We start from the raw sequence: 22,822 nt of genomic DNA on the forward strand, positions 1-22,822 counted from the left end.
TCCAACTGTCCATCAACAGGAAACCAGTTAGATTATGGAAACCCATGCAATAGAATACTGTGCGGCTGTGAAAATGAATCAGGATATTCTCAGATGCATAAGGGATACCATGGTGGTGATACAAACACAAAGTACAGAATTACCTTCTGCAAAAAGGGAACAAAACGAGAATGCACAGTTGCCCTTGCTTATGTTTTAGGAAGAAAATCTGAAAGGACGCATAGGAAACCAAAAATGGTTACTGGAGGGTGGGGGGTGGCAGGTGGGAACTCTGTGGGAGGAGGGAGATGGGAGAGAGAGACTTTCCATTGTTTATCTTTCTTACATTTTCTATTTTGAACTATGTGAATGTCAAACAGGGAGGGAAGGAGGCAGGGCACAACCTCTAAAAGAATGACATAGCAGATGAGGACAAAAACTTGTTAGAACCAACAGATCCAAGATGCTGGAAGATTTGACTCCCAGTGGACTTTGAGCCTTATTATGCACTCCAGTACTCTCGCCTGGAAAATCCCGTGGACAGAAGAGCCTGGTAGGCTACAGTCCATGCGTTCGCAAAGAGTCGGACACGACTGAGCGACTTCACTCTCTTCACTCACTTCATACTTAATCACTGGAGAAGGAAATGGCAACCCACTCCAGTATTCTTGCCTGGAGAATCCCATGGATAGAGGGCCTGGCGGGCCATGGTCCATGGGGTCGCAGAAAGTCGGACACAACTGAAGTGACTGAGCATGCATGCACTCATTGTAATACATTAGCATATGCTGAATGCCATACCCACAGGTGCCATGACAGTTCCGAGGCTAACCACAAAAGGCCCCAAAGTGGGCAGTGGCCCAGATTCCTGGAAGTGTCTGCCCCTTCCCCAAAATAGTTGGAATAATTCTCCTCCTCATTAGCCCATGAAATTACCCAGCCAATAAAAACTAAGCACCTCATATCTGGGGCCTCTCACCTTCTGAGACGGCCCACAATGTCTGTGCGGTGTGTTTCTCCCATTGCTGCTGTGACTCTCCAAGATGACCCCTGCCCTGGGGCCACTGTTGCCTTTGGAGACGGATCACATTCTGTCTGTGGAGTGTGTAGCTCGCTAAATAAATCCATCGTCTTACCTATCACTTTTTCTCTTGCCCAGTTGTTTCTGCGATGAGCTTCATTCAGTCCTGACACCAGGGGTTCAATCTCAATAAAAGACAGTGGGTTCAAGTCCCAGTCGGAGTTGTGAAGTTTCAGCTTGACTATCTATTCAACAGTTTTAAATTTTGATGCATATATTTGAAGATGCTCTAAAAATTTTTTTTTCTGGAAGAATATACATTGTTGGTGGCTGACTTTCCACTTCCTGGGCACGTGAGGGTGGTGGTGGGGAAAATGGATTTTTATCATTTTATAAACTTCTGGACCATTGGGTCGTTTGCCGTGTACACATACAACTTCCCAAAGACAGCTAATTATTGATGTTGATGTATTTCTGAAAACATAGACAAAAGCATTTGAGTGAGTTCCTTGGGAAGTGGGGGAGTTGGAGTCAGAATGTCAGAGAAGGGGCTTTCATTCTGTTCCCCGCTTTGTCTGTGACAAGGCCCTACCCCTGCCCTGCTGTGTGAGCCCAGGGAAGACCCTCACTTCCCTGTCCCAAGTTCTTCAAGGAGTGCAGGGAGGGGCCAAGTCCAGGGAGCCCAGCTGGATCTGAATGCTGTGATTTCAACTGGAAAAGAAGCAAAGGAAGAAGAGATCAGAGCAAAGGAAGAAGCAGCATGGTGCTGGTGATGATGGTGGTGGCTGATACCCACCATCAGGACACTCACGAACTCGTCTAATCTCACTAGAAGCAGAAGGCCTCCACCTTAGAGATTTGGAGAACCTGGAGCTCAGGGGAGGGAAGTGGGCTGTCTAAGGTCATTTGGCAGCCAGGTGTGGCCTTGGCTTTCATTGATGGAGCTCTTGGCTAGAAAAGTCAACCCTAAGGGCAATTCTGGTTCTACAAGACCCAGGGGCTCACTTTACATGGATTAATTTAATGAGACGTTCTGGAGGGCGTGGCGGCTACAGTCTGAGGCTGCTTGCATCCCACCCCAAAGCCACGCTGTTCGCCCCTGGGCCCGGGAACTCCTGGGGGATGGGCACCTAGGTGAGAATGAGGGTGAAGCCGGGCATGCCGCAGTCCCGGGTGTGACCACCAGGTGGCGCCGCTGCCGCACCCAGCCCTGCCCCCAGCAGCCCCGGAAAAACAGAAAGAACAAATTAAAAATTCCTTGGCCTGGAAGCGGAAAGTCAGTTGGAGATTCCGGGAGCCTTCTGGCAAATCCAGGAGGTTTGACCTTCTGTTGTAAGCAAAGCCTGGGGGCGTCCATGACAGGCAAAGGGCAGGGAGGAAGAGAACATTTTTTAAACCATATGGAGGGAGAAGGTAGAAGGAGAAAAGAATTCTCTCGAGGACCCTGGGATTTCAGCAGCCACCTCTGCTCAGCCACTGTCCCAGCGAGCCTGGGTCCGAGTGCGGCGGAATCACCTGGGGACTTTTTTTTTTTTTTTTTGAAAGAAGGCTAGAGTGGCTATATATTTTTTAATTAGTTAATTTATTATATTTAGCTGCACTGGGGCTTTGCAAGCGGGCTTTCTCTAGTTGTGGGGAGCAGACGATGATCTCTAGTTGTGGTGCCTGGGCTTCCCATTGCGGTGGCTTCTTCTGTTGCAGAGCTTGGGCTTTAGGGTGTGGGCTTCAGTGGTTGCGGTGCACAGGCTTAGTTGCTTCCCAGCTTCCACCACGGATGGAGCCGGTGTCACCTGCAGTGAACCACCAGGGAAGCCCCTGGGGCGTGATTTTAAATGCAGATCCCTGGGCTCGCTGGGGATCTGCATTTTCACCAGCACTCCTGTGGTTTCTGATCCGTGCTAAGGTTGGAAGTACCAACAGGGCAACACTTCCTTTCCCAGGTCAGAAAATGGGGTGCCAGAGAGGGGAGGTCACTGCTCAAGGTCACAGCCTTCCCTTGTGAGGATGGTGTTTGCACAAACCCAAGCATGAAGCATAGGTCTTTCATGCAAAATTCAGATTCAGTCCGGGGCAGTTCCAGAGGGGGCTGCTTCCAATCAGCCCCTCTCTCCTGGCCTCCTTGGGCTTTAGTTTGAGCTGTCTCTCTCCCCATGTCTCTCCACTTGCTATTTTAAAATTTGTAATGAGCTCCTGCCAGAGAGGCAGCGGCCCAGACTTTGAAATCCAGGCCCAGAGCCCTGACTCCCAGCGTGCTGGCTGGGCGCCATCTTGGCTGAGTTCCCCAAGCCCTCTGGGGAGATTCTGGGAAGTTTAGGGTCCAGACGCCCACCCACACCTCACCCACCCACACTTCCAGCAAGTTTCAGACTTCTCTCCAGAACTGACTCAGCCAATTCTTCTTGCATCCTGGGAGTGACTGGCCCTAATTCTGACCCAAATTCTGAATGCCAACCTTTAGCTAGCAGTTGGTCCATGACAGGCTAGAGGCCAACTAGCAGCTGGCCAGGGGCATCAGAGAGAGCGTGGGTTGCGGTGTGTGGTTCGAATCCTGGCTATGCTGTGTGACCTTGGGCAAGCTGCCTGCCCACTCTGAGCCTTGGTTTCCTTGTCTGGGGGAATCAGCACTGCTTCTCTCCTGGGCTGCTATGAGGCATGAGTAAGAGCCTGCAAACAGCGTGGTCAGCATAGAGCTGAGCACACGGTGAGCCCTAGGTGCCAGGAGCAGCTGTTACCAGGAGGCACAACACAGGCTGGGGCGCCGGGGCGGGGCCTCCCCACCTCCTCACACCCAGGCTGCCATCAGACACTGGGTCGGACAGGCTTGACTTTACTCACTTCCCCAGTCTGCACACCTGCTCAGCTCCAAGGCCCACGAGGGCTTTCTCAGGGATGCCAGGAAATGGTAGCCATGGTTTCCACCCTGGGGGAGCTTACAATCTAATAAAGGCAAGCTGGAACCTTGAAATAGAAACTTCCCGAAATAGTGCGTCTGCGAGCTGGTCTCCCGGGAGGTCTGGTAGGAGATGCGTGGTAGGGATGGAAACAGCCCGGGCCTGGGTCCTCTGCACACCCACCCCCCACCTCCCCCAGCCTCCCTGCAACCTCAGGGCGTTGGACCCCAGCTGGTGGGGCAGCGGGCGGGTGCTGCTCAATCCGCACTCTGTGCTTTAGCAAGATGAAGTGAAATGGCCCAGAATGGGTGAAAGTTGGGCCAACAGTCTCCCGATTCAAAGGGACACATGCAGAGAGTTCTGAAAGTTCCGACTGAAGCATGCCGGGGACTTTCCCGGTGGTATAGTGGTTAGGAATCTGCCCGCCAATGTTGGGGACACAGGTTTGATCCCTGGCCTGGGAAGATTCCACTAAGACTGTGCGTTGCAGCGACTGAAGCCCGTCAGCCCGAGAGCCCACACACCACAACTACTGAGCCCGGGTGCTGCAGCTACTGAAGCCCACGCACCCGGAGCCCATGCTCCGCAGCAGGAGAAGCCACCGCAACGAGAAGCCCACGCAGCGCAGTGGAGAGCAGTCCTCACTCGCTGCAGCTAGAGAAAGCCTGCACGGAGCAACGAGGATCCAGAGCAAGTGAAAAAAAAGTTAGATTGAAGGATGGCCCGCAAGGAGACGCCGAAGCCTTCCTTAGAGGCTGAGCCCACCTTTCTCCCCTGGAATTCCTCTCTGGGATTTAACTTTAACCCGAGCAATGAAGCCACAGCCTGCGTGATGTTTCTCCCGCAGCTGTAATTCAGTAACATCGCAGCACAGACTCATTTTTTGTTAATTTTCTTGACCTTTCACTCTCGGTGTTGGATGCCCCAGATGCCCCAGTGAGTTTTGTCCCCACTCCAGACCAGAGGGGCATCCGAGCAGTCATTCTTGGGAATAGGGGGAGGAGGAGGGGTTTCTTCAAAGTCTCTCGGGCATCTTAGGACAGACTGGACCGGCTGGCCCACCCCCGTGGGGCCGAGCGGCGAGCGGAGGTAGAAGGTCTGGCCATCCTGTGCCTGCCCGTGGTTCTGGGCAGCAGGCCAGGTGCTCACCGGCTCCCTGATTCCCAGGAGACCCACCCTGGGGGCTGCAGCTCTGTCCATGGCGTTCACTGAGCTCTTGGAGCAGGCGGGGGGCGTGGGGCTCTTCCAGGCCCTCCAGATCCTCACCTTCTTCCTCTTCTCGGTCTGGGTGCCTTTCCAGTTAGTCGTGGAGAACTTTTCAGCCGCTGTCCCAGGCCATCACTGCTGGGCTCACCTGCTGGAAAATGGCTCCGGGGCCCCTGCCAACCTCAGCCCCGAGGCCCTCCTGCCTGTCTCCATTCCGCCGGGCCCCAACCGTGGGCCCCACCAGTGTCTCTGCTTCCGCCACCACAGTGGCAGCTCCTGGACCCCAACGCCACGGCCACCAACTGGAGCGAGGCCGACACGGAGCCGTGTGTGGACGGCTGGATCTACGACCACAGCACCTTCACCTCCACCATTGTGACTGAGGTGAGGGTCCCCCCCACCACCAAGCCCACCATTTCTTCCCCCTTCCCAGCCTCCCAACGACTGAGAGGATTAGAACGCCTCCATCAGCGCTGTTAAATGATGTGTGCTCCCTTGACACTTAATTACTGATGGCTTGGGATGGCCAGGATTCCCATCTGGGGCTAGGGTTACAGGAGACTTCAGGGAGCGAACACTGCAGGAGAATTCAGAATCAGTCAGCCTTTAAGCCAGGAATAACAGTAGAGAGCCCACACCTGTGCCCTTAAGCGGCAGCCGCTGCTCTGATGCTTTCCCTGTTGTCACTATTTCACAGCAGTCTTTTGAGGTGGGTCTTATGAGTGACCCCATTTAATAAGAGACAAAACAGAAGCCCACAGAGGTTAAGTAACTTGCCCCAGGACACACAGCTAAAGTACACTCCAATTCAACCCAGGGATCCAGGTGCCGGAACATCTCCCTCACTTTCTGTCCTGCCTTGAGGCTCAAGGCCCCTGCGTCATCAATGAGCGCAAGGGAGAAACAGCTCCCGCAAGCAGGGAAAGGAGAGACGACACCTGGATTATAAGCAAAGGAATCAATCACGTGCAGGTTGGGGCAGAGACGGGTCAGGACAGAGGTGGGAGCGTGTCTGGGTGTTGAGAGAGCAGTACCCGGCACAGAGGGTAAGGGGTCGGGAGATGGATGCGCGCATGTGGAAGGAGGCTGGCTTATCCTTAAGTGCAAAGAAAAGTCACCAGAGGCTTTGGAACAAGGAAGCGCTATGATCTTATTTGCATTTTCAGGGGTGACTTTGCAGGGTGGAGAATGCCCTGCCACATGCGTGTGTGTTTAGGGGTGGAGGGGGAGCGCTCTTCCTGCAGTGGTTCAGACAACAGAGGTGGGAACAGGGGCGGAGCCGTGGGCGAGGCAGGCAGGCCTTGGTGAAGGGAAGGGCTGACTTTGGGTTGGAGGGGGGGGGCGATGTTCAGGCAATGGCTGCCTGGCCCCCAGCAGATGGCAGGAAAAATTCACAGTGACACGTGCTCATCTTCACCGTCCTGTAAGAGAGGCAGCCGTACAGCCCCGTTCCCGGAGGAGACGGGCTCAGCCACGTGCAGGAACACAGCTGGGGTCACCAGCTGGTCAGTCACCAGCTGACTCGGAATTTGAGCCTTGTGGTTTAACCACCGCCCACCACTGTCCACTAGGAGAGGCCTGTCCCACCGTTAGACCCAGAACCCTGTCCCACATGTCCTGCCCTGCTGATCATTAGCGGGAGGCAGGGGGTTGAGGCCCGCTGCCCACGTACCCCTTCCACCATGGTTGTCTGAATTTAAGATTCTAGGGACCCCACTGGGGGAGGCCAGATCCCCTCTGGGGGTTCTGGACCTTCCTCTGCCACCCTGACCCCACTATTCCACACCCTCTGAGCCAGGCTGACACACCTTCCTCTTCTTCCAGTGGGACTTGGTGTGTGACCACCAAGGCCTGAAGCCCCTAGGCCAGTCCATCTACATGGCTGGGGCCATGGTGGGATGCATCGTCTGTGGCTTCCTCTCCCACCGGTGAGTATCTCCTCTCCTGTCCTCCAGCTCCTTCAAAACAGAATGAGCATTGCGAGGACAGAGGTAAGTGTGCAGTGGATGTTCATGCTTCTTAGGAGAGAGTCACCCCCATCTGGAGTCTGAGTCCCAAGTTCCCAGGGGGCTGAGAACCGCCATCTGAACCTTGATGCTGGGCTGAGCTGAGAAATTACCCTGAACACTCACTCCCCTCTTCAGCTTTTGCACCAAACTTTACTGAGCACCTACTGTGTGCCAAACACTGCACAGTCCCTGCCCTCGGGGAGCTGATGGCTTTCTGGAGAGAGACAGACTCCTCTTTCTTTTAACCAGGGCTTCCCTGGTGGCTCAGCGGTAAAGAATCCACCTGCCAAGGCAGGGGACACAGGTTTGATCCCTGGGTCGGGAAGATCCCTTGGAGGAGGAAATGGCAACCCACTGCAGTATTCTTGCCTGGAAGATCCCATGGACAGAAGAGCCTGGCAGACTACAGTCCATGGGGTCGCAAAAGAGTTGGACATGACTGAGCGACTAAACGACAACGAGGTGAAGTGTAGTGAAAGAGAACCCCCGCTCTCGCCCCTCCCTGAGCGCCCCCTCCCCTCTCCTCCACGCCCCTCCTGAGGTGGAGCGCCCAGGACCCTCTCTGGGAACCTTCCTCAGTCTGTGCTCAGGTCCTGCCCCGGGCGCCTCTGTCCAGTGCTGAAAACGCCCACGTTGCACCGCCTCCGCTTGTAAACCCAACTGCCAACCTGGAGTCTCCACTTGGATGGACCTCACAGTTACCACGGCCCCCCGCTGAACCTCTGAATCCCCACCTCGACCCAGCCCAAGCCCTGCCCACCAGACTCCATCCTGGAGGACAGCCCCCCTAGGAGCCAGCCCCGTGCTCTCTCCCTCAGCCTCCACACTCACCGGGCTCCTTCTCCAAAGGCCCCCACGCCGAGGACAGTCCCCACCCACCCCGCCACCCCTGCTCAGCACTTGGCTTCTCCCTGGTGGCCTCGCCAGCCCCTCCTGGAGCAGCCCTGCTCCCGCCCAGCCCATAGCACCCACCGCAGCGGGCAGCCTCACCTCACCTAGAGGTTTCTGCCCATAGCCCCTTTGTGTCCAGCGTGCAGGTCACTCTGCTCCAGTCTCCTCCTTGCAGAGGCCTTCCCAGCTTCAGGCCCATAGGTCCCACGGCCCTGGCTGCTGTCTACTCACAGCTTCTGGCTGTCTCTGCCGGTGCCCGGCTCTCGTTAGCTCATTGATTGTGTGTGTCCCCACGAGACCATAGCTCCAAGGAGGCAGGGGCCTTAGGGTCGCATCCTTGGTGCCCAGCACACAGCATATAGCCCATAATATGCTGAAGGCACGAACGGTGTCCCCGCTATGCCTGGCAGCTCGGGCTCTGGGGCATCCTGAGCCCCAGCTTCTTAGAAGGTGGGTGTGTTATTTCTCTGTGCCCTGGTTTCCTCCTGTCAGTGGGCACCCTGCCACCTGCCCGTGGGGCTGCAATGATGAAATAAGTTAGTCACATGCAGAGCCTGGGCCAGTGGCGGCTCTTCATGGGCCTTATATTACAGTATCCTGAGCATGGCAGGGAGCCTGAACACCGGAGAAGGAGGTGCTCCAGTTTGCACTCTCAGAGGACCGGGCACCCGGAAGCCACCGCTCCTTCCCCAGGGGCCGCCCACACCGGGAGCCACATCGTAATCCGTCTGTGGCTGCCTGGTGAGCCTGGGGTCAGTGCCAGGCTTCAGCCTCCTGGTCTCACCCCGAGATCTGGGGCACGTGTTCCTGCTTCTGGGCACTGCCCAGACAGGCGAGACTGAGGTTGGTCCACGTCTCTCCAGTCTGACCGATACGTGCGTGCGTGCTCAGTCACTTCAGTCGTGTCCGGCTCTTTGTGACCCCATGGACCGTAGCCCAGCAGGCTCCTCTGTCCATGGGATTCTCCAGGCAAGAATCCTGGAGTGGGTTGCCATTTCCTCCTCCAAGGGATCTTCCCGACCCAGGGATCGAACCTACGTCTCCTGCCTTGGCAGGCGGATTCTTTACTGCTGAGCCACCAGGAAAGGCCCCTGCCTGACACAGACTTCAGCTCAATGCCTGCGTGGTTTGGGCTGAACTGACCTCGGGGCGGCAGCGGCACCACGAGCGTGTGGGCTCCGGTGGGTCACCAGGCTCGCCCAAGGCCACGGGCCCCAAGCCGCTTGCGATGCTGCCCCCTTGTTCGGCATCTCATCATGAATGCCTGCATTTTACAGACAGAGAAACTGTGGCCCACAGACACTGAGCCAGGTGCCCAAGGTCACCTGGGAAGGGCAGAGCTGGGCTCAGACCCAGACACCCAATGCCAGTCTATTCTGGACCACGAGGCTACACCGCCCCACGAGAGCAAGACGTCTGCCATTTTTATAACAAGCGCACTCTGAACATGGTCCCTGGAGATCTGAGGAGGTGCTGCCTGCCTGCGCCTGGGGGAGGCTCCAGCAGGAGCCCCTTCGGCCTTCCAGCGGCAAGCCCTTGCTTCTGTGCTCAAGTCCCCAGGCCCCTCTCCAGGTGCCCACCATGCTTGTCTCCCCAAAACAGGTTTGGGCGGAAGCCAGTTCTGAGCAGGTGCTGCGTGCTGGTGGCCGTGACCAGCATCAGCACCATCGCTGCCCCCAGGTTCCCCGTCTACTGTGGCCTCCGGTTTCTGAGCGCTCTGGGGTTGTCCAGCATCCTCCTGACCTCCGCGATGCTCAGTGAGTCTCTCGATCGCCGGCCCCAGCCACGGTGTGGGGATGGGGTGCATGGGGAAGAGGGGGCCTGAGGCCCCAGCGCACAGGGCCCTCACCTGCGTGTCTGTGCCGTCCTTCAGTGGTGGAGTGGACCACAACCAGCACAAGGGCCGTCACCATGGCGATCCTGGGGTCCACCTACGCATTGGCCAGATGGCCGTGGGCGGCCTGGCCTTCACCCTGCGGGACTGGCGAACCCTCCAGCTGGCCATGTCGGTGCCTTTCTTTGTCATCTTCCTGATATCCTGGTCAGTACAGTGTGGGGCCTTTTCCCTTGGGGAGAAACAGGAGGGGAATCCAAGAGGGGGTCCCTCACCCCTACCTCTCTGGCTGGCCATGGCTCCCAAGATGCTGAGACCCTGGAAGAGAGCAATGTGAGCAGACCCCACTGGGGACAGACGTCTTGGGGGCTCAGAGTTCCAGGGTGCGCATTTCAGCCAGGGCTCTGAGGCTCCCTCCAGCCCAGCCCACTGGCCCAAGGCTGAGGGCTCCATCCTTCACTCACATTGGCACCAGCTCCCCCACACCCACCAGCCTCACTGCTTCACACCACTTGCCCAGCTTGCGGGCATCCAAGTCAGGCATCGGATATGGAAAGATATTATCATTTCTATTTCTGACGCTTCGAAAATCTCTGAGGTCTGAAAATACCTGCTTGGGTGGGGACTGGAGGAAGAGATACAGGGAAATAATCACAAATTCCTGTCCTTGTAAGTTCTCTTGTGCCAATGGGCCAGAGCCAAGCTGGTCTGCTGTGGGCAGGTAGAGAAGGATAAGGACGCATTCATTCATTCTCAAGTGTTTATTGTGCTCCTGCTCTGTGCTAGACTTGGCTTTAGGCACTGGGGATCCATCGGAAAATACAATAGACCAGAAGTCGCTGACAATGTGGAGATTTATTGTATCAACAGGACCAGGAAGAAAGGAGGAAGACCATTCCATAGTTACACTGATTAAGCCACCCTGGTCACACTGACTGGGTGCATCCCAGGCGCTCTTTGTAACACCAGATGTGCATCAACACTGCTTTTTTTAATGTGTCATTTAAACCATTTTATTTGTTTGTTTTTATTTTGGAGGGAGGATATTAGTTCCCTGACCGAGGATTGAACCCGCACCCCTTACAGTGGAAAAGCAGAGTCTTAACCACTGGACCATGATGGAGGTCCATCAACACTTCTTCTAATGAGGAAGGGAGATGTTATTACTGCTACTTTCAGATGAGGGACTGAGGCCCACGGAGGTTCAGTGGCTTGCCCAAAGCCACACCACTGTTTTGTGCCAGAGGCAGGATTTGTATCCCAGGTGGGCTGGCTCTTCTAACCGTGACATACTGCCTCCAGAAATTCTTCTTAGCTTCCCCCTGAACCCAGCTGAGTTCCTGTGGGCCGGGAAAACTCTGGACCCTTTTACCAGGGAGATACTTCTCCCTGTCCATCTGCCCCTGAGGCTGGAAAGAAGCTGACTACTTTTATAAAACCACTTGGTTCTGGCTGCTGCTAAGTCACTTCAGTCGTGTCTGACTCTGTGCGACCCCAGAGACGGCAGCCCACCAGCCTCCCCGTCCCTGGGATTCTCCGGGCAAGAACACTGGAGAGGGTTGCCATTTCCTTCTCCAATGCATGAAAGTGAAAAGTGAAACATGAAAGTGAAGTCGCTCAGTTGTGTCCAACTCTTAGCGACCCCATGGACTGCAGCCTACCAGGCTCCTCTGCCCGTGGGATTTTCCAGGCAAGAGTACTGGTGGGTTGCCATTGCCTTCTCGGTTCTGGCTGGGGATGTTTAAATGTGTGTGTGTGTGTGTGTGTGTTTTAATTCAGCATGATGCAAGCTTTCTGTCATAAAAATGGCCCCAGATTCACCCCATATCCAGTCAACCTGGGCACTCGCTGAATGTGGGGCTTGGGCGGGCAGGCTCCTGGCAGCAGGGAAGCCAGATGGGGTGGCAGGGAGTGGGGGCTGGTGGAGAGGGTGGCCAGGCGTTGGGACTCATCCTTATTCTGCGACCATCAGGGACTTCCCAGCTCAGCATTAGAAGGGCAGAGGAAGAAGCAGTGGCCTTCTCCCCACTCCTGTTGTAGCCAGAGGGTCTGCTGCCCACCACCCCCCTCCACACCTGACCTGGGCACCTGGTCACCAGTCTGAGCAAAGAAAGCAAAGACCCAGTCAAGCACCTGCTTCTTTAACAGGCGGCTGCCAGAATCCGCCCAATGGCATGTTATCGTAGGCAAACCAGATCAAGCGCTTCAGGAACTCAAAAAGGTGGCCAAGATAAATGGCCACAAGGAAGCCCGGAAGACACTGACCACAGAGGTGAGATGCTGTTTGTGACCCAGAGTGTGAGATATGACCCAGGAAAGGACCTCTACTGGTGTTTTATCTAAACTATCACTAACATCACCCGTATCCACTCCAGCACCACCCCCATCAACAGACTCATACATTAAAACACCATCATCAACATCACTATCATCACCTTCATGATCTCAGCCATCTCTGGCATCATCATTACCATTATCCCCGTAATTATCACCATCAAACCTACCATCACTGTCCCCACCATCACCATCCCCACCATCATCACCATCCCCACCACCACACCACCATCCTCACCACCATCCCCACCACCATCCCCACCACCATCCCCATCCCCACCACCACTGCCATCACCACCACCATCACCATCCCCACCACCATCACCATCCCCACCACCATCACCATCACCACCACTATCCCCACCACCATCACCATCATCACCATGATTGCCACCTCCATCCCCACCATCACCATCACCATCCCCACCACCACCACCATCCCCACCACCACCACCATCCCCACCATCACGATCACCATCACCATCCCCACCACCATCCCCACCACCATCACCACCACCATCACCTTCCCTACCACCATCACTGTCTCTACCACCATCACCATCACCACCACTATCCCCACCACCATCACCATCCCCACCACCACCACGACCATCACCATCATCACCATGATTACCACCTCCATCCCCACCATCACCACCACCATCACCATCCCCACCACCATCACCATCCCCCCCACCACCACGACCATCACCACCATCACCATGATTACCACGTCCGTCGCCACCATTGTCCATATCACCATCCCCATCCCCACTGTCATCACCACCCTCATAACCACAGTCAGCACCGCCACTGTCAGCACCACTGCCATTACTACCACACCTCCATCACATCTCCATTATCACCACCGTTCCCACCTCCGCCACACCCACAGTCACCACTACTACCATCGTTTCTACACAAATACCACTGTCATTACCACCACCACCAACAATAATAACACCACTAATATCAACACCACTACACTCTCCATACACCCATGATCACTATTCCCACCACCATCGCCTCTACCAGCAATGCCATCACCATCAACTTCATCTTTATGATCATCCGCACCACCAATACCATCAACACCACCATCAGTACCCACACCACCAAGACAGTCAGCGTCACCGTCATTACTAGCCCCAGCTCCACCACAGCCACCATCAACAGCACAGCCACCATTAGCAACAAAACAACCACCAACAACAACCACGCACCCACATCACCACATCTATTAGTCACCGCCTTAACCCACATATATTGCCCACTTACCTCATAAGGCTCTTCAATATATTTGGAGAAATGGGATGTGCTTGTCTGAAGGTAGCTATTTCAAGGAAGTAGATGTGAGAGGATGTGCGGACAGAGACAAGAGGACTCAGAGTTGAGGGCAGAAGGATCGGAAAAGGCTTCCAGGAGGAGGTGAGCTAGAGCTGGCCAGGACTGAGCTGAGCAGGGGCAGGCAGGGCCCGGGCGCAGGTGTAGACTGGATGGGCACTTGGGATGCAGTACGGAGCCAGTGTGACTGGGCAGCTGTGCCCTGAAGCCAGCCAAGAGGAATGAAGAGGGATGGCAGGGCCTCTCGGGGTAACTGCCAAGGGCTCCCTGCAGCAGGCAGCTTAGCAGCCAGAGACGGGACACAAGACCATGCCTTGGCTCCTAGAGGGGAACTGGGTCTGCAGAAGAGAGCTCAGGCCGGGCCAAAGAGCAGCCTTTCTGCCCTCAGCCCCACCCACCCCCAGGGCTCTCCATCTCCAGGGCCCAAGGCCAGGCTCTCCCCAACCCTCTGCCCACCTGGACACCATGTCTGGCATGGGAGTGGGGCAGGGCCATGGTCCCAGCGTTCACTGCCCCGTTGCCCCCAGAGGTACTGATGTCCAGCATGCAGGAGGTGGCCTCTGCGAAGTCCCGCCAGTCAGTGCTGGACCTGTTCCGCCTGCCCGTGCTCCGCTGGAGAACCTGCAACCTGTTGGTGGTGAAGTATGCCGTCCTGTGTACCCTTCCCAGTACAGGGCTTGGGGGGCAGTATTCAGGGGGAAACAGCCCCTACAGCCTCATGGGGTACATCCCTGGCTTGGACAGGCAGCTCCCCCAGGGGTCAGGAGCCTGATAGGTGGGGGAGACGGAGTACGCACAGATGTGGTCAGGAGGCTGGCTTGTGCAGAAAGTCAGCCAGAGAGCAGGGCTGGGATATGGTCCTGGGCCGGGGGCCGGGTCAGACTGAAGCCCAGGGCAAGGGCAGAGCCGTGATGTCCCCAGAGCCAAGGGACCAGCAGGAGCTGGAAAGTCAGCACCAGACTCACCCTGACAGCTGGACTCCTGGGGTGTGGAAGCGACCACGTTCCCGCCACACACGGCCCCCTCTGAGCCATCCCATGAGATGAGTTCATTTATATCCCACTTTAGAGATGGGAAAGAGGGGCCAGGGGAGGAAAGACACGTGCCCGAGATGACAGAGTGGGCATCTGAACCCTGGCTGAGCTCCCCACTAGACCCTCCGGCCCCGCAGTGAGCGTGGACTCCCCGCCCAAGGAGGCCCTGTCCCCCAGGGCGGCCTTTGTTGTTAGTGCTGTTCAGTTGCTCAGCCGAGTCCGACTCTTTGTGACCCCATGGACTGCAGCTCGCCAGGCCTCCCTGTCCTTCACCATCTCTCAGAGTTTGCTCAAACCCACGTCCGTTAAGTCAATGATGCCATCCAACCAGCTCATCCTCTGTCGCCTCCTTCTCCTCCTGCCCTCAATCTTTCCCAGCATCAGGGTCTTTTCCACCTGGGACCAGGCAAAGACTCCTTAAGACAAAGTCAGTTTAAGCGACTTCCTGAAGAGCGGATCAAAAAGCGAGGGTCAGGTTTGATTGGGACTCGATCTGGAAATAAAACTCAAAATTAGGAAAACATTAATTTTATGCTATATTTTAGCACATGTGGGTTATAATGGCAAATATGTGCTGCATCTTAGAGCAAAGAATGCATCAAATGCCTCTCTCTGTATTTTTTGCTTTTCTTTTTCTGATGATAAATTAGAAGGAGTGCCCGGGGGCCAGTGAGTGTCCAGGGCTGTTCTTTCAAAAGCCATCAAGGCTTCCTCAGTTCTCCCAGGGGCTGCTCTGCACCCTTTGTCATTCAAATCACAGACTGTGAGGCGGCCACCCTCCTGGGTTTTCTTGGCTTTGACTGTTAACCCAGTTATTACTGGCTAAGACTCTAGGTGCTTGTGCCCGCAAGTCAGCCCAGCTTTTCTCCCAGTCTCGTTCACAAGCTTCAGGAAGCACCTGTTTCTGCAGGAATTGCAGCTTTTCTCTGCAGCTGTTAGCCTGGTGGCACCTGAATGAAGCCTCTTGGGGGCAGCAATCAGGCGCTGCTGAAGGGGAGGGCTGGGGACTGTCCAGGTGAAGAGCGGGGTGGGGTGGATTGGAAAAGTGGTCAAGAATTATTTACCTGCATGGCCGCTTGTGGAGCCAGAGTCAATCTCCAAGGGGCAGAAATTCAGCTACTGAGGTGGCTCAGCGGTAAAGAATCCACCTGCCGATCTAGGAGATATGGGTTCCATTCCTGGGCTGGGAAGATCCCCTGGAGAAGGCAACCCATTGCAGGATTCTTGCCTGGAGAATCCCATGGACAGAGGATCCTGGCGGAGAGGTGGACACAACTTAGCAGCTAAACAATAACGACATTCAGCTACTCAGAAGCCACCCTCCTGAGTAGGGGCAGGGGACACCCTCTGGGTGGCAGACTCTGAGATGGAGGTCTGGGAGCATGAAGTTGATGGAGAGAGCTCCAGGGGTCGCCTCCTGTGGAGGGGAGTGGGGGCAGGGAGGGCAGGAAGCAGCAGGGACAGGGGACAGGTGCTGTCACAGCCAGGCCCCAGCCTGGGGACCTGGGAGCTGGGGCGGCCCTTCCGAGTCATCCCTCTGGCCGGCGTAGACCAGCCATGGGATGCTCTGCCCAGCTGGGGCATAGCACTCCCAAGAGCTGCAAAAATAAGACTTTCTATCCTGAAGTGGACAGCCCAGCATCTTCCACTGAGACCCCTTTCTGTTATTAACCCCATGTTTCGAGACAAAGAAACTGGCAGCCAGTGAGGGCAGACAGAGACTTGCCCAGGTTCCTGGCCAGTAGAGCAGGTTTCTGGCCACGACCGGATATAGGAAGCAGAGCCAGAGGGCAGTGTATGTGTGTTAGTCGCTCGGTCGTGTCCGACTCTTTGGGACCCCACCAGGGTAGCCCACCAGGCTCCTCTGTCCATGGGATTCGCCAGGCCAGAACACCGGAGTGGGTTGCCATTCCCTTCTCCAGGGGTTCTTCCCAACCCAGGGATCAAACCCAGGTCTCCTGCATCACAGGCAGATTCTTTACCATCTGAGCCACCAGGGAAATCCACTAGAACCTGACAGAGAGGCAGGTCAGCTTGACTCACTGCCCTGTCTGCCCAGAGAGGGTCACGTCTTCCTGCTGGTTGGTTGGTGGACAGGAGGTTGAGAGGCGACGCGCAGCCCGCCGTGGCTGACACCAAGGCCCACACTTGGACTGGATGGGCTACTGTCCTCCCCACCCTTTCCTGGGACAGCCTGACCCCGGGGAGATGATCCTGCAGGCTGCCCAGGGGCTGGGCTGACGTTTCTTCTGGCACAGACCCCATGTGGGCAGATGATCCCAGGGTGAGCCCTCCTCCACGGGGCAGGGGCCTGACTCTGGATGCCCCCCAGTGGTGCCCGCTCCTCCCCAGGGCACCTGCTCCTCCCCAGGGCAGGGGCCTGACTCTGGACGCCCCCCAGGGGTGCCCACTCCTCCCTGGGGCAGAGACCTGACTCTGGATGCCCCCCAGGGGTGCCCGCTCCTCCTTGGGGCAGGGGCCTGACTCTGGATGCCCCCCAGGGGTGCCCGCTCCTCCTTGGGGCAGGGGCCTGACTCTGGATGCCCCCCACAGCTTCTTCCTCACCGTCTCATACTACGGGATAGTCCTCGACCTGCAGAACCTGGGGAGCAACATCTTCCTCCCTCAGGTCCTCTTTGGAGCCGTGGACCTCCTGGCCCGGGCCATCAACACCTTCCTGCTCAGGTTCTTCAGCCGCCGCACGACCCTGGCTGGCTCCCTGGCTGGGGCCGGCCTCGCCGTCTTGGCCAACACACTGGTCCCGCAAGGTGCGATCAGGGCAGCGGAGCTGGGGGCTGAGGGACCGAGGGGCTGCCGGCCTCCTCCCCACCCACCCCGCTCCCCCCAAGACCCTGACTGCCACAGCTCCACCCACCCCCCACCCATTTCCCTGTGATGCTGAGGTTCAGAGAGGTGAAGCCCGGTGCTCGAGATCCCACAGCGGTGAGGGACGGAGCCAGGCCTGGACAGGACTTGAAGCAGGAGGCCGAGTCTGCGGAGGGGGGACGGGTATGGGAGGCCGAGCGGGGCCCCAGGTGAGGAGGAGAAGCATTGAGCGGTGTTTCCTCGTGTTCGAGAAGCCAGGTGTGCTTCACAGAGCGCTGGGGAGGTGGGGAGGGTGCCCAGCCCCCTCCTTCCCCACAGACGCTTTGAGGCCCCAGAAACCCTCTTTGGGTCTCGATTTACTGTTTAAGGTGGGTGACGGGGAGGGGCAGGGACAGGTGTCCCCCAGTGGCTGCCAAGCTGGGGCGGGAGGTGGTTAGTGTGAGGATGGAGGCCCAACTGTGAGCTCAAGCTCTGAGTGAGACCCGCGCCCCAAGGAAAGCTTCTGAGACAGTTCTAAGCGCTCTTGACAGTTTCTAAGACTCTTCCTACAAGGACGACTTACGGGAAGGGGAGCCGGGCCCAGGCCCCCCGCGGGAGTGCGACCTCACCTCGACTTCCCGCTGAGGCTCCTCGCAGAAGCAGGGTCCCCACGGGCAGGCTGAGGCACTGTGGGCAAGCTTCTGGGTCGCTGGGTGGCCCGGGGGCGCTGCTGTGGGCCTGGGCCCGGCCTGACCGTCTCTTTCAAGGGAAGAGGCACCCTCAGGGCCGCAGGAGCCCTGTCGCGGCTTCCCCTCGAGTGCCACCCACTCAGGCTCACCCACCCCAGAGCTGGCTGGGTTCTGGCCCTGCACCAACCCCCGCCCACCCCCCACCATGACATCTCAAGCCACATCCCCTGGCCACACACGCCCCCGCTCCCAGCCCAGGGCAGCCTGGCCCTGGGGCACACCGCCTGGGACCTGCCTGCTCTCAGCTCAAGGGAGCCCTGTGGAAGAACCCAGGCCCTCTGCTCCAGGCTCCCAGGGACCCTCCCGACAGACCCCAACTCACTCCTTGCTCTGCCTTAGACCTGCAGACCCTGCGTGTGGTCTTTGCTGTGCTGGGAAAGGGGTGTTTTGGCCTCAGCTTAACCTGCATCATGATTTACAAGCCGGAACTCTTCCCAACTTCACTGCGGTAGGCTGGGCTGCAGCTGTGGAAGGCACACCCCCGCGAGGGCCGGTCCACCCCAGCCCGGGGACAGGAGAGTTCAAGGGTTGGGAGGAGTCCTGTGCAGAGAGGGGTAGGAACCGGGCCGGGTGGTCACAGCGACGACTCCCGCAGCTCGAGCTTGTCAGTTCCCCCATGTCACACTGAAGGCAGTGTGTTTCTGAAACTGTTTAATCTTGACAACAACCCTGCCAGAAAGATACTACTGCTCTCCCTGTTTACAAGAGGCTCAGAGAGAGGAAGTGATTTATTTGAGGCCTCACAGGTTGAAGGTGATTGTACCTTAGGCAGGAAAACGTAGTGGTCCAGAGCCCAGCTCTCCAGCCAGACTGCCCAAGATGGAATCCCTGGCCACATGGGCAAGCGCCATCCCTCTCTTATCAAACTGACACAGAAGAGCCTCAACTCTCCTCCTTAAGGCTTCCTGCAAAGAAGCCCAGGTCCAGATAGACTATCAGGTGCCGAGAATAGGAATGAAGGGACGTTCCTCAACTTCCTTTTATAGCCAGAATCAGCTCTAGGTTTCCACTTCGTCCTGGTACAATGGGTGTTTGAAAAAAAAACACCAAAACAGTGTACTCAGAGAGTTGTATTTGGGTTTAAGTGGATAATTATATGAAAGCCTGCAGCTCATGCTCAGTAAGTGTGGCTGCTGTGTCTGGGGTGATAGGGTTCGTGGGGAGCCTTCCTCACTGAACAGGAGCCAAGATCATGATAGTAGTAATAATAACAGCAGGGGCTTAGTGGGCCCTTATTGTTTTAATACAGCACCTGATTTGATCCATGCAACAAGCCTATGAGGTACTGTTCTGTCCAATTTCACCATCAAGAAAATGGGGACACAGAGAGGTTATGCAATTTGCCTAAGGACACCCAGCCAAGAGGCAGAGAAGCCAAGACCTAATTTATTCTTTCACTTAATTCATTTTTGTTCCGTATCTACTGCATTTCAGGCACTGTCCCATGCTTTTGGCAACAGCTGTAAATAAAACCCTAATCTTGTAGAGCTTACATTCCCGTAAGACTTGACCCCCATTTCTGCCCTCCAAACCGCAGACCTGGAGCCATCACCACATACCACCCCCTCTCCTTTTTTGTTATTCTAGGAGGTCAGCAGCAGCCAGGGGAGGCCAGCAAGAGGTGGTCATTACAGAAAGCACCTGGTTCTAGAAATTCAGCCTGCAGGAGTCCCACGGGCCAAAGATCCCCTCCGGAGGGAATCGCCTCGTCTGTGATCAGAAAGCAGAAGTGATTTGGGCAGCCTCGAGGGTTTGGCATGGCTGAGCGAGCAGCATGGCTGTCTGCTGAGGCTGAAAGCAGAATCACCCCTTTCTTCTGCTCTCCCAGCCCTGCCAGACTTCCCACCCACCTCAGCCCTGCAGGAGCCCCCGGCAGACGGACACGCCCGGCCTGGATGTCCCAGGTCCTCTTCGTTAACATGATGGGTCCTCTCCCTTCCCCGCCAGGGTCTTGTCTTCACACCTTCACTCAGCCATCCCCTTCTCCTCACTTCTCAGAATCTGGTGCTGCGGGTTCTCACCTCCCAGCTTCCAAAGTAGATCGTAGGGAATCCAGACCAACCTGGATTCCAGCCTTCCCCTTGCTACTCACACGGCCACATCAGTTAAACAGGGCTCAAGGAAACTGCCTCCCCAAAAAGTTAGTGGCTCTTAGCACAGACCAGAGTCCAATAGATAGAAGCTGCTACCGGAGCTGTCAGGAACAGGCATTCCGGTGTGCCCTGCCCTGGGCACCAGCAGAGGAGGCAGGTATAGGTGTCCAGGTGTGCCCTGCCTTGGGCACCAGCAGAGCAGGCACATGGAGCTGAAACCCAGCCCAGGCTGTCCAAACCCAGCCACTTACCCTAAGAGAGGCTGGCTTCACTCTGAGCAAGCGGCTGTTCAGTCACCTTCTGTTAACCCCGCTGGTGAGGGAGGCCTCCTGCCCTTTGGTCCCGTCGTTACAGGGAAGGGCCAACCAAACACTGCACAGATGGAGGGACGCAGTTTATTATTCACACGTACTCACAGCCCTGGGAGGTCGACAACCGTGCAGGGTCACAAGGGTTGCACAGGGGCAGAGAGACTTACCAAAGGCTGGAGGCAGGGTGGGGTGGGGGCAATGCCTGGTTCCACAGGAGCGTGGGACTGCCTTGTTTGAGTCATTCCCCAAATTGGCAAGGAACCGATCCCCATTGCTGAGGGGTGACAGGAGCTGTGCTGGCCTCTCCCCAACCCCTGTAAGTGTTGCTGGCCGGGGACCTTACCTGCAGAAGCAGAGTGGGACCTGAGTTAAGCCCCCGAATCCCTCCAGGTTCCACCAGATATCAAGGCAGCACAGAACATCAGGCCTTAATTGTAGGCCTCATGCTGCAGGGCCAGCCTTCTGTGCGTCCGTCTTGAGGAGTCACCGTGTCCTCATTTACGCAGACCCTCCCTATGCAAGCAACAGCTCAGGCTGTTAAAACAGTGGGATCATTGAGGCTGACCACCTCTTTTAGAGGTGAGGAAACGAAAGCCCAGAGAGGCAGAGTGACATGCCCAGAGACACACAGCTGAACCCCGGCTTGACTCCAGTCCAGGGCTCTTTTCAGAACACCAGGCTCCTGGTCCTCAGCTGCACCTCTCCATGCTCTGATATCCACAGCACTGTCATAAAGTCCCACCCCTCCCTGGAGATCCAGACCCTTTAGGGGACTCCCCACTCTTCAGGGGCAACTCAGAGAAACTTCAGGCCCCAGGTTCCCCATCCCAGGCATCCCATTTCCCCTCTTTCACAGCTGATGCACATCAGACCTGAGGCAGATCAAATTCCCTGTCTGCTTAAATCCCTCTGGTGGCTCGTAATAAAGATCGTACTTCCCCGCCAACAGGCCCCTGTGGATTCCCAGCGTTACTTGGCATGTAATACATTTTAAAGGAGTCAAATCACACAAAATGTGTTCTTGGATCATCATGGAATTAAACTAGAAATCAGTGACAGAGACATCTAGAAAACTCATTCAAACTGAAAAGCCCACTTCTAAATAACTCATGGGTCAGGGAAGAAATCACAGAGGGAGTTAGAAAATATTTTGAGCTGGATGAAAAAAAATTTTTAATGATGTATCAGAATTTTTTTTTCCAAGTTTGATGTTTTTTAATGAGGTAACAAGTTAACAGATATTCAATCCATTTTCCTTTTACCTCTTCAGAGGTAAAAAAGCCAGATTTGGGGGTTTATCATTCTCATACAGGTTTTTAATATGTATATACATCAAACTTTGTTTTCATGTTCTCAAACTACTAAATCTTACACAATACATATCAGTTGGCCATTTTTAAGTCTTTTTTTTTTTTGAGGTGTAAAGTTAATACACATACCTTATATTAATTCATTTTAACAGCCAAATTCTACAAACCACAATTTATTTACTCATTCTTCTAATGGACATTGGTTCCAGGGTTTTACAACTAAAAATATTTTACTGCAATAAGCTTTCTGTGCCCATTTCCTTGAGTACACATGTCAAGAACTCCTTATGAATACCCAAAGATTGGGTATGCTGCTGCTGCTAAGTCACTTCAGTTGTGTCCGACTCTGTGTGACCCCATAGATGGCAGCCCACCAGGCTCCCCCGTCCCTGGGATTCTCCAGGCAAGAACACTGGAGTGGGTTGCCATTTCCTTCTCCAATGCATGAAAGTGAAAAGTGAAAGTGAAGTTGCTCAGTTGTGTCTGACTCTTAGCAACCCCATGGACTGCAGCCTACCAGGCTCCTCCGTCCACGGAATTTTCCAGACAAGAGTACTGGAGTGGGGTGCCATTGCCTTCTCCATCATGTATCAGAATTTGTGGGATGAAGGTAAAGCAGTGATTCAGTTCAGTTCAGTTGCTCAGTCGTGTCTGACTCTGCGACCCCATGAATTGCAGCACGCCAGGCCTCCCTGTCCATCACCAACTCCGAGAGTTCACTCAGACTCACATCCATTGAGTCAGTGATGCCATCCAGCCATCTCATCCTCTGTCGCCCCCTTCTCCTCCTGCCCCCAATCCCTCCCAGCATCAGAGTCTTTTCCAGTGAGTCAACTCTTCGCATGAGGTGGCCAAAGTACTGGAGTTTCAGCTTCAGCATCATTCCCTCCAAAGAAATCCCAGGGCTGATCTCCTTCAGAATGGACGGTTGGATCTCCTTTCATTCCAAGGGACTCTCAGGAGTTTTCTCCAACACCACAGTTCAAAAGCATCAATTCTTTGGCGCTCAGC

At 55.6% G+C, this 22,822-nt stretch overlaps 2 protein-coding genes across 2 annotated transcripts; one reads left to right on the forward strand and one right to left on the reverse strand.

Annotated features, from left to right (window-relative positions):
- Positions 1-5,032: 5,032 nt before the first annotated feature.
- On the forward strand, positions 5,033-20,036 carry SLC22A11 (solute carrier family 22 member 11). Its single transcript, XM_061407651.1, is given in 11 exon segments — positions 5,033-5,354; positions 5,357-5,481; positions 6,922-7,025; positions 9,600-9,754; positions 9,871-9,933; positions 9,936-10,038; positions 11,980-12,103; positions 14,039-14,151; positions 17,097-17,311; positions 18,437-18,546; positions 19,635-20,036. Coding segments are annotated over 11 exon segments (1,491 nt in total). The 5' UTR covers positions 5,033-5,089; the 3' UTR covers positions 19,749-20,036.
- Positions 13,954-17,105, reverse strand: LOC133241397 (uncharacterized). The gene is made up of 2 exons (XM_061406827.1): positions 15,608-17,105; positions 13,954-15,036 (listed from the first exon to the last, which is right to left on the reverse strand). Exon 1 carries the CDS (start codon positions 16,806-16,808, stop codon positions 15,852-15,854), a length of 957 nt encoding a protein of 318 aa, XP_061262811.1. The 5' UTR covers positions 16,809-17,105; the 3' UTR covers positions 13,954-15,036; positions 15,608-15,851.
- Positions 20,037-22,822: the final 2,786 nt, after the last annotated feature.

The sequence above is a fragment of the Bos javanicus genome, chromosome 29, assembly GCF_032452875.1.
Source record: "Bos javanicus breed banteng chromosome 29, ARS-OSU_banteng_1.0, whole genome shotgun sequence".
NCBI lineage: Eukaryota > Metazoa > Chordata > Mammalia > Artiodactyla > Bovidae > Bos > Bos javanicus.